Source organism: Streptopelia decaocto (assembly GCF_964273445.1).
Source record: "Streptopelia decaocto genome assembly, chromosome: 8".
Classification (NCBI taxonomy): domain Eukaryota; kingdom Metazoa; phylum Chordata; class Aves; order Columbiformes; family Columbidae; genus Streptopelia; species Streptopelia decaocto.
The window spans coordinates 10,841,055-10,853,104 of NC_138662.1; the positions used below are offsets into that span (position 1 = coordinate 10,841,055).

The following is a 12,050-nucleotide window of genomic DNA, read 5'->3' on the forward strand; positions in this document are numbered from 1 at the left end:
AGGATATCTGCAGTGTCACATCACAGAAGTCAAAGAAAAGAAGGAGGGTGAGAGATGCTGGGCCAGGACTCTGAGAAGACTTTATACATTGTAGGATTAGCAAACATAAAAATAAGCAATCATTATAATGCTGGTTGTCTGAATGCAGATTATGAATAGGTGTTATCTCCAGGAGGATTATTAACGCGTTGTGAATTCTTAGAGGCAAAATAGAGCTAATGAGCATTACCCACTGTGTAGGTGAAATTTCAGATAATGAAGGAAACTGTATATTAAATTCCAATCTTTTCAACAACCTATACTCTTCAGGCCCTGGAAAATATATCTACTGATTACTGGAGAGGTGCAACATTTTCCAGTAGGAAAAAGCCAATTTATTGATCTAACACTTATTCATTCCCAAAAGCACATCACTCTCAACAAACCTATAAGAAAGCAGGATCAAGCGAAGAATAAGAGATTTCTGACTAAGACAGCTAAAGACATCAGCAGATAGACTAATAGTGAGATCACTCATCTAGGACATTGGACACTCTTGTTCAGACCCATTTTCTGCCTCATTTGGCACAACTAAATCTGAGTCTCCAATATCCCAGTTGGGTGTCATAACCACTGGCCTTCTCAGTCAATTTCTGTACCCAATAATTACAGAATTATACAAAAAGATAGCAATTTGCACCAGGAGACAGTGAAAAACCACGGTCTCTATGACATTAGTTGGCAGCACTGGCATTCATCTGTGCATAACCCAGATGTCTGCCTTTGGTCTCCAATGAGGGAAACAGCAACTTGAATCTCAGTCTCTAACAAGTACTTGAGCTACAGGGGGTTGGGTCTTCTAGGTTCTTCCATGGTGTTTCGTTTTGCTTTTTTCATTATGAAAAATATTGAAATACTTTGATTTTCCCCTCAATACATAACCTAGAGTGTTTTGAACCCTTGAAGTATTGCAAAGGAGGAAGACTCAACTTTCACGATAAATTCCTGAACCAAACCTTCTGACAAGAATTTTTTCTTGCTGGGGTCCCATAGGTCACAAAGATTAGAAAAATAACTGTTTATGAATTCTGCATGAGGAGATTTATTAAAACTAAGAAGCTAATACCACATTAGACTTGAGCACTTGCACATTTGTCTTCAGTATGTACCTACAGCAATTTTTTTCCAGTGTTCCTCTGTTTTAATTAGAAGATATTCCAGAATCAATCACAACTGATTTGTGGCTGATCACAGAAGCTATCACAGCTGAATTAAACTCGAAAGTATCATATAAGATTAATTGTGTCATGAAAGTGTTTAATACTGTATGGAGTTATCAATGCAGCACATGAACACTGTAAAATTTACAACCAATTGATCTCTTTGCAACAATACCATTAAAATTGTCATGTCAATCTTTCATGCAATTCCCCACACATGGATATAATGAGAAGGGACAGAGAATTCAGTGTAGCTCCGAGTGCTGCGTCTCACATATCCATAACACAAGGGAGAACAACATTATTTAATGACTGAGAAAGGCTTGCTGAAGTGCCAGCAGGATGGCTCTCATGACACAAGCAATCAAGTGTTACGTATGAAACAGCCAAAGGGAAGATGAAAAACTGCACACCTGACTTCTATTCTGGAGACATCTTCTAAAAGCCCACTGTGATATATAAAGCTCTCAAAATAATCTTGGGAAAAGCTTCGCTGCCCAAATATTATTTTCTAACAAGGTTGCAGTGTGAATGCTGTACAGCACTCAAAAAACAGAATTAGAGTGCTTTGATAGTGTGTAAATCATGGAAATGGAAGATTATTGAAGTCCAGAGTCATTTGTGCAAGGAACCAGGCTGTCTAATCCCTGGGGTGACTCAAAGTTTAATGAATGAACTGTACTTGAGATTAGGCTGCCATACCACTGGCATATTAGGTTGGCTGAGAGAAATTTCAGAAAGAAGGCCAGTTCACTCCTTCCTACTTATTATCTGTTCAGAAAATGCAGTATTTCAACAAAAATCAAACACGAGGGAGACGAATACAATGCAATATAAAATTCTAAATTCGAATTTAGCAGTACAGAGTCAGAAATATAGCAACCAGAGTTGGGGTACTCCAGTCCCCAGCAGGATTGCTTCAGATTTACTCAGGTACCTATTAGCACAATTTGTCCTACACCTTAAATTTTTGTCCTACTGCTGACTACAGTGACTTCACACAACTGTAACTATATCAAGTACGGGAATTTATAGCAGTTCAGATGAGAACTGAAGCCATTCAATCTGATATTTTATATGTTTCTGGGTAAAGTGTTAAGGAATTGAAGGAAAAAGGTTTCTCCAGGTAACTGTAAATTCCTTGAGACCTCTGTGTTTGGTTTCTACCAGTATCTGGTATAAAATGGAAGTCAACTCATTACATTAAATCAGCAATTAACAAACATATTTGGAAACTACTGTAGGAAAACATGACCCTAGACCAGGTTTGTTTTTATAACCTTCTCTGTGGATGCTGTTGGAGATGTGTCCTGGTCTAGATGGATGCTTAGCCTGACTCATCATATATATTCTTAAATTTTTCCATGCAAACAAATCCTTAAAGGATGTAAAAGTGAGGAAAAGTAGAAATAGTCAAGAAATGTTTATATCCTGGAAATTCCCAGCTCTGCAGACACTTTAGCTAGTAGCTAACTGGTTTGGTATACAGATCTGTATCATGTGCAGGGAACAGCCCAACATGTCAAAGAATCATAAACATGACTTACAGTCACAAACTACATAAGTTGTACTGAAGACAGCTTGGGCAGCTTCCAATACTCATCTCAGTACAGCAATTGATATTCTGATTCATGTGGTATACGCAGTAGTTAAATCTGTAATTTCCATTGAAGCATTTGAACTGTTTACAAGATAGGATCCTGCTTATTTATGGATTTTTTTAATTGCTGCATTAAATTGAAAAAGTTAGGAAAGTCTGGCTATCAAGAAGATTGTGGCTGTCAGTACACTGCCTCTCAAAGAAGCTTTTATGATGGAATCAGTGACAGTCTCTTTTCCTATGTAAAACTCTGTTGCCCTATCCAGAATGATGGATGGTCACTGGCAACAGTCAGTGTGATCCTAATGATTTAGATGCCCAGAAAAGTTGTCAAAGGTACAGGACAGTGGTTTAGGAGGCAAGAGGTTTAAATTTTATTCCTACTTCCTGCAAAGTCTTGGTGAGTTACTCTCTTTTGTTTCCTCTTCCAAAAAGGCTGTACCAAATACCTTCACAAAGTGAGTTCCTGAGACCTCCTATTTTATCATCACCTCAATATATTTTAATGATCTCACAATATTAATGTCTTTTTTAAAATATTAATACAGGTTTTGCTTTCTTTGTGAATGCTAGAACTAACATCATTAGCATAGCATAGCCTGCTACCAGACTATTTTATGTTTGGGCTATGTTTCCATTCTCAGATCTTCAGTCTTTTAGAGCAAAAGCTTTAGAAATACTGAGCATAAATCTTAATGCAGTCTACCATGAAGAGTCTTTTATACCACAGTTAATTAAAGAAGTTTAAATCGTACTTCTTCTTCCTCTGGCATTGAGCCTACTCAGTAATTCAAGCAACAGATTCCTTAAATACAGGATGAGGGTAGCTGAGGTCTGTGTTCTCACCATTCAAATTCATTTTCATGCTGCATGTATCTTGTACCAATCTGGACTTTGTAAACAATGCAAACATACAGAGATCTTCAGACCTCATTCTTCCCTGCTCTCCTTAATGTCACCATATATAGGGGAGGTGTGGTATTTTCATTATGTAGGTGACATTTAATGATAATTTCTGCTGACATTTCTGTTGCTTTCCTAGAATGACTACTGTGAGTAAATAGTATTTTGTTCTCCTCAGCAGTAGTGTTTTTTTCCTTACAGACCCCGTATTCTCCCTCTGCGGTGTAATTTATGAAAAAAACTGGCCTAGTCTGACTTGCTAGATTTTCCTTCCCTTCTTTGGCATAGTGACTTGCCAAGTAGCTGACATTCTACTTGAATACAGCTGGCAAAGTGCTACCACCTCTGCATCATTATCATGAATGCATGTAGTGATCTCACGTGTACCAGTCTCTGCTCCAAAACGTGTGGGCAAATAGATGTAATTTGTCCCAGTGTCAGTAATTGCCCAATTTACAGTGGATCTGTGCACCAGCATGTTTAATATTTTCCCTGTGAGCATTTATACCAAACTCCAAACGCTACCGATATCAGACTAACGAAATCACAGTGGATTGGATGACTTTCACTTGAGCCTTCAAACATTTGCATCGGTTACTATTTTGCAGTAATAAGCTGCTATTTCTCCCATCCCACGCCCCAGCTTCTGATTTCATGTTCCTTGCTCTGACACGGACACCATGTTGTCCTCTCAATTTCTGGGCGCTCACTCACGCACAGTTGCCAAGCTGAAATATTAGCCTTATGACTCTTAACAACATTTGCTTTTCAGTAAAAGTTTGGAAAGTGAAAGCACTACATGGTACCTAATTCTTTATCAAGTGAATTTCTCCAGTATTAGAAAGATCACTCCAACTCAAGAGTTTCCTCAAACTCACAAAGTGTCTTTTACAACACTTCCACAAACTGATTTGACTCAAACCAATTTTGTTTTCTCTGACTTCCTACTCCTTTATTGCCCATTACATTTTTAATACACTTCTAACATTATTTCATTATTTATGCCATTATGTCTTTCATGAACAGTTAATATCTTTCAATACCTGTACTGTATTTCAATAACTGCAAGATGGTTATTCTGCCATTTTTTCTGCTATTTGTTTTCTCTCTCCAAATATTTTAATTTCTGTATTTCTATGAAGTGCTGGCATCAGCTCACAAAGAAAATGTCCCTGCCCAGATTAGGTAGAGAATTTAGCAGACTACAATTGTTATCAATATTGATGCTTTCTTCTTTACATAAAGAGAAAGTTGTTGGAAGTGGAAGCATCACAAGAGCAAATAGTGGCTCTACACGAGGGAAGAATTCTTATGGGTTTTATGGCAAAGACAAAGCAAATGCTTTATACAGGCATTTAAACAGTCAAGTCAAAGCAAATAATCATTTCTGTCATTGAACATTCAGCTCACCTAGGATTGCTATTAAAAAGTTAATACTAATTTACCCACCAAGCCACCCTCTAGAGGCAAAGCAAGGCAGATGATATTCAGAAAGCAAAAGTAAATAATAAAATTCAAAATTAATGTATGTGGGAAAATATACACATAATCTGCCTAGTTGTGTTTGTATTAAAGTTTGTAAGGAGTGCCAGTATCAGCACTTTGAGACCAGTAAGAGCCCAGTGGTGTTGTCTGAACTCCTGCATTCAGATCTGCTCATTTAGATTTCTGTCCTCAAAATCAGGAATGAAATTATTTTTTCCTTCCAGTATTCACTGAATAACAACAAAGCACATGTTACATATGCCCTATTAGCAACTAGTTCTTCTCCATTTACTTTGAGGAAACACAGTTTTTACAAACAAACAACAACAAAATCACAAAACAAAAGCAAAGAAAAAGCCCTTACTTGGAACAATTAGTTCAATTTCTTCTGACATGGCAGTTCCCAGCATATTAGATGCAAAGCAACGATATTTCCCTTGAAAATTGGTGATGATTCCTCGATTTTGAAGCACAAATGTTCCAGAGTTGTTAGATGCAACTATTCTTGGGTCAGATAATAAATCAAATGGTTTTCCATCCTTAGTCCAGTTAAAGCTAAAAACCAGTAAAAATGTTACAAAGGACAGGTCACAGAACAGAGAGCACTATGGTACAAAACCAGTGGTAAATAAAAGGAAAAACTAGACTTAAAAGAAGAATGTTGAATGGTAAAATGACCACTGTCCTACTATAACTTGTATTAGCTACTGGGCATGTCTCTCTTGTTGGACACTTTACTTCTGGATAACTGACTGTGACACGAAATAAGAATACAAAGCTTAAGGCAAGGACAATAAATGAAAGAGACCATCTGTGAAAGCAAGAGCCACACAGTCAAAGGAACTAGAGTTTTGCAAAAAAACTGTCTGTAGGAGAGCTGGTAGTTTTGACTAGCAAGGACTGACAGGAGTTCTTCTCACTATCTACAAGAGGTACCATGGTTAAACCTAAAAGAAAACAAGATAACTTGACTGAGTTTCTCCTGGTCTTGACATAGAATCATTTGTAGTTTTGATGCTAGTGGGGTGTGAATTTGATGAACCATGAAGTATTTGTCATAGTTCACGTACCTCAAATGGCTAAACTGATTCTGAAGCAGAGACAGTTGGAAATTATGATATAACATGCATTTAGTGAAACACATACCTTTTACAAATTTTTGCAGTGTTTCAAGAGAATAAATTAGTGTTAAAAGAAGTGTATGTTTTCACACTTCACTGAGGCAAACTGCTTTGCAACTATGTGGAGAGGCATATGGGTTCCTATCATCTAACCAGCTCTATCACATAGATTTAAATATACTGGGAAACTTTTCATCGATCCACTGACAAACATGAAATAAAGGAAAACTACTAATCTCAATTCAGAGTGCAATTAAAAATGATCAAATCATCTTGATATAAAACTAACAATTGCTTTTTTTAAGCATATTTAAATGGTGTTGCAGAGAAAAAAAAAAAAGGAAGTATTAAAGAGTAAAAATTACATGCAAAACAGCTATTAACTTAGCCCACACACCATCCAGTGGTGAAAGTCTCAGGAGGAGCTTTTACTATGTTATAATTACATTTTGTTAATCACGTTTTCATTAAAAATCTTTCCTTTCTACATTGATGTAAAATACATAAAGCTTATCTTTTGATATTTATTTGAATAACTCCTTATATGTATATTTGTAACATCACCACGGCCATGATGATGTCAGGTACAGACAAGGTATCTGATAAAATGCAAATGTGATCTCTGAATACACAGTTAATTGTGCTTGGTATTTTTAAGGTTGCTGTGGAAAATGCAGAAGACCAGCTGGGACCTTTTAATTACCATTACACACCTCCTATCTTTTGCAGCACAGCCCAGACAAGCTCTTTTAAATCATGGGGTGAACTCAGCACATGCTAGAGAAATGGAACATCAGCCAACAAAAAAAAGGCATGTTGGTATCCATTCACAGAGGGAGTGATTGAGCAACAAAAGCTGAATGGCCTAAATGGAAACAGAAACCTTAACCTTGCCTTACAATGACGAGTCGGTTACTGTACATCAGCTATTCCTCCCCTCCTCAAAACCAGAACAAAGTTTGGTAAAGGCTAAAAGCAAACTCAAATTCTGCTTGCTTCTGCAGGTAAAAGCAGTACTCACGTGGGCTGTGGGTTTCCTCTAGCTTCACATTTAACTGTAAAGTCCTCATCAAAAGGGTAGGCAACTTGGGTGCGAGGTTGCTCCGTGATTGTTGGAAGCTGCACAACTGAACACAGATTGGTACCGGGTTAAAATGTCGTTTAAGCAAAACTGTTCTCTGCTCAGGTCCTTTCTTTGAAAGCGACAATGTCAGGATTGCCTTACTCCCAGGAAGAGTGAGGCTTGCCTTAAAAAAAAAGGATTACCATCATCATCTTCCTGGCATTGACAATACTCTCTGCTCCCAAAACTGAACACTGTTATTGCTTTAGCAGGCAGAGAAAGGCTTGACAGTGCTCACTATGTCTCATCAGCCACCCATGGGCATCACCTGCACATGCTTCCACCTATGTCCAGCCCACCCAGGGCAGAGGAGAGCTGGGGTCATGCTAAAGCTAAAGTCAAAGTGTGGTTGTATGGACTGGTAAATTCATTTAGTGGTGAAGTTAATAATGGGCATTTTAATCCAGACACAGATTCACACACATGAAGTAGCAAACTACTATCTCCATCCTGGATAAAATTGCCAGGAAATCCATGGACTGCAAAGATGACTTTATATTCCCTCCAGGGTACGGTAGGGGAAGAGCTGTTACCAGTCACATGGTCACACAGTGGTGTTTCACTAACTTTTTCTTATTCTTTTCTAAGGGAATTAAAGTGCTGCAAATGTCTGTGACACAGAGCCACAGGAGGGAGAATGCTCCCTGCAGCAGAGCTGGGGATAATAGGATCATCACATTGTTATAAACAGCCAGGAAGAAAATTAACATCCTCTTTGGTTTGTCTTTCAAGCCCAGGAAGCTCAAAGCTGGAGCAAAATGTGGTGTCTTGCCATACCATGTAGTCTCAAAGCTGAATACTTCCAAGCCCACCAGCTTCACTGATCAGACATAATTCCTTTTTATTAAAATATAAAATGCCTTATTAAAGCAAATTAAGAGCTAGATGGTTCCCCTGTGTAGCTACTTAAAATCAGGGGATGCCCAAACAGTTTGTCCTGTACTTTACAGTCACAACTCCACTTTTGCTTTATTTGAAACACAAGGAACCATTGTGGTACCTTCCTTCCAGAAAACTTCTGCTTTCAAATGCTGTTAAACAAGTTTGGATAGCTTTAGTAAAATATCCTGTAAACCTGCTTGATTGACTTCTTCTTTGCAGCCAGGGCTATTGGCAGATTCCAGAGTGCTAACGGCTCACAGCAGGTCCACATGATGCCCTGAAACTGGCCCATGTCCTACTTTGAGGCTACAGGGCCCAAAGCTCCGTAAAGAGCCTGCATTTATTTTTCCTTAGGTTGATTGAGTTATTCCTGTATTTACCCCCACTGTAATTCATCCAAAACCCAATATTGTTGAGTTTTCTGCCCCGTCCCACCCCCCTCCAAGAAAAAAAGTCTGTAGTTTATAATCTTCCTGGTCCATTTATGTTTTAAAAGCACAAAGCTTGGGAGGTCTGGGCTGTAATCCAGGCAGCAGGGTCCACTGGCTTTTATTGGATTGTCCCCTATGAGCTACATCCCATATTTTACACATATCCTGAAACCACACCAACCGTGTAAAACAGGCAGTTTGAATGCATCATAGCCAGACGGATAAAGGAGGTGCTCCCTGGGCGGTACACAACGTGTAGGAAATGCTTCTCTGGGGACTAATGTACGCCCTGAGACATACACCTGCTCCTCTTTCAGACTGAAACAGCAGGATGCAAGACAAGTAAGTAAGGGTATACGTACATCAAACAAGATACAGGGAGATTCAGAGCCAAAATGAGGAATTTATGTGAAGGACAAAACCAAGCCCTTGGAGCTACGCTGTGTGTTTGATAGCAAACACAGATATATGTTATTAGACAAGTTTACTGCTACATTTAAGCAGGTCCAAACAAAGCAGCTTACATTTTTATCACATCTGAATTTCCCAAAGGCCATGTTCTGGCAGAACTAAATTCAAAATGGAGCAACTGAAAAGCAGAATTTACTATTTTTTTCTTCAGGGAAAGGTTAGAAAAGAAAAAAAAAAAAAAAAAAAAAGGATACCAAAACAAAACAGCAAAGTGTTCAGTAAATAGCTACAACTCACCTGATAATGGTATTTCAATAGCTGCTGCCAAACTCAATACAGAGAAAAATAGGCATATGGTGATCCCTTTTGTGCTTAATAGCGTCTCCATCACTCTTCCCTAAACAAGGAGTCCAAACAGAAGGAGAGATACCTTATGCTTCCTCTCACTGCCACTTCAAATCAGATGTAAGGATGTGAAATTGAAAGTCTAGCAAGAAAAAGAAACAGCCATATTAGCTTGTAAAATTAACTTGGCTCTAACAAGGTTCCTAAATTTAAGCAACGCTTCAGGATTTGCAGCTAAATTGCAAATTTCACTAAGTGGTACAACTTCCTCTCCTCTCTCCCTACCTCCTGGCTTCGGGAAGGTCTATTAAATTTCTAACAAAAAAATACATGCACAAAACTACAAACCCATTATAGCACAGAAGTATAATTATTTTTTGTTTTGCAATTAAAAGTAGGGATGGTTTAAAAGATAGTATATTTGTAATCATTCCGGTTCATAAATTTTTGTAATGAGAGTTGTGTAAGTTGGAAAGTAATGTAACAAATCTAATGAGAGAAATTTGGTACACTAATGACCTTGTTCATAAATCTCATGTGTCTTTTATCTTTCATTTATGCTTTAAAAAAGACAAATCTAGTTTAGTTCATTAATAAGGGCCAGAACATGAAACGTTTTCTTTTCCTCCATAATCCCAGTACTACTATACATAGATTTAACACAATCCATTATACATCTCCTTAGGTTCTGTGTTACAAGGTAAAAATGTCAGGTGGCTGCCAAAAGGAGACATATTCAGCTCTAATAGGTGTTTAAGTGTAATTCACAGAGAAGTGAAGGAGAGAGAATTCTACAAGCATGGGTGTATGGAGGATTTCAGTCTTCAGCGTAATTTACAATATCTCAGTGAAATATCAACCAGTATAAGGTATGTTTTGTACCTGTGTATCTTCTAACACATAGCACTCACAGGACATCAGTCTCTAGAGAATTTAGACCTCAGTTGTCAAGATAATTCTGCAGGAGCAATTTTCAAGACAAAGCTACCATGATGGAGGTGAGGACCCAACCCACCAGCAGCCCAGCCCTGCATGGCACAGCGAGCTCCAAATCAAGCCGCTGAGTTCACAAGCGGAGCCATACAACCACAACAACGCATTTCCAGACTAAGCCTGGCTCACATACAGCTCTTGTATCTTTGCACTCACCACCCGGTTAATCCAGGGATCAGAAAAGCAATCCCAGGATCACCGAGAGCAGTTGGCGTGCAGGAGCAGGCAGGAGGTGGGAGGTGGGCGGTGTGCTGGGGATGCTGGCCCCGGCCCAGCACAGCTGGCTGCAGCTGAAGCAGAGACAGTGCACAGCCACGCAGCCAGCACATGCCAGCCCATGACACTTTGGTCCTGAAGGCTGATTTGCCAAACTTCTACAAGACACAGTCATGGAGTGGAGATTTCCCTTTTACCCAACACACATTCTTTTGCATCAGCAGCCAGAGATGAGCAACAGGTTGTGCTATGGCTCTTTCTCCAGAGGCATTAGCAGAATCATTTCTGTTCACTCATCACCAGTTCATGAAAACTTTTAGGAAGTTAACATCTTTGAGACCGGAATCCCTGGGTGAATATTGAAATTGGCCAACAAGGGGAAAAGAGACAGACACTATAATCACATAAGCCTCATTTGTTTAGAAATGAGGCTAAAAAACAGATGTCTTATAAGTATCTTAGGCACTGAGTGTTCGCTGATGGAAGAAGCTGACTAATCTGCTTAATGCCTGTCTCCACAGGGGGGCATGGCACAGAAGGGCACTGAAGGGGACAGGGACTTGCTGGCTGAGCTGCCACCGCCAGGTTGTGCCTGGGTGCAAATCAGGCAGAATCAGGCAACACCAGTAAGTTTTGTTTTGTGGCAGTTGATATTTCCCTCAAGTTTAATTTTTCCTGGTGCTAACCTGTGAGAAGTAGACCTTACTAAACCTCAGTCCAATAAAATCTGGGCTGTATCACAGTGTTGGGGGTGTATGCATGACCCCCAGCTTGCAGCTACCTGACGGCTGCACAACTTCTGTGACCGCAGGACTGGGCTCTCCTACCCTGCCTAACCTGCTCCCAGCAGATGCTCAGTTCCAGATCTATTTATGTCATCAATGGCAAAAGAAGATGCTCTGACAGCAAACCCCCTAACCCCACAGTTACAATCTAGGCTCACAAAAATTTGACCAGTGTTGTTGCTTGCAGATGGTGCATTAGTGGTAGTGAAGCCCCCTTCTCCTCCCATCTGCTGACAGCTCTGGGGACCAGAGCATCCCGTGTCAGGATGCCAGCCAGAGGAAGGGGAGCTGGGATTACAGGAGGTGTGCAGCTTGCTAAAGTTGCAGACTGAGGAGTGGGAAGTTTCTTATATGAGTGTTACAAAGCATTGTATAGCATCAGATTAAATTCAAGAAAAAACAAACAAACAACAGTAAAACAGCTTGATTCCTTAGCCAAACCCATTAGCTTGCAATTTCTTTTTTTTTTTTTTTTTTTTTTTTTTTTTTTTTTTTCCAATGAAGCGACATAGAGAAAAGAAGAAATATACTAAATAAAAAGGGTATCCTTTATCAT

General features: G+C 39.2%; 1 protein-coding gene across 1 annotated transcript in view; it reads right to left on the reverse strand.

Annotated features, from left to right (window-relative positions):
- Positions 1-9,543, reverse strand: part of CHL1 (cell adhesion molecule L1 like) — a gene marked incomplete at both ends in the record, with an annotated part of 53,359 nt that extends 43,816 nt beyond the window's left edge. Inside the window, 3 exons of the mRNA XM_082059937.1 lie at positions 5,552-5,742; positions 7,330-7,435; positions 9,453-9,543. Of these exons, the coding sequence (XP_081916063.1) occupies positions 5,552-5,742; positions 7,330-7,435; positions 9,453-9,543 (388 nt within the window). The remainder of the gene's footprint in view (positions 1-5,551; positions 5,743-7,329; positions 7,436-9,452) is intronic.
- Between the last annotated feature and the right edge of the window lie 2,507 nt (positions 9,544-12,050).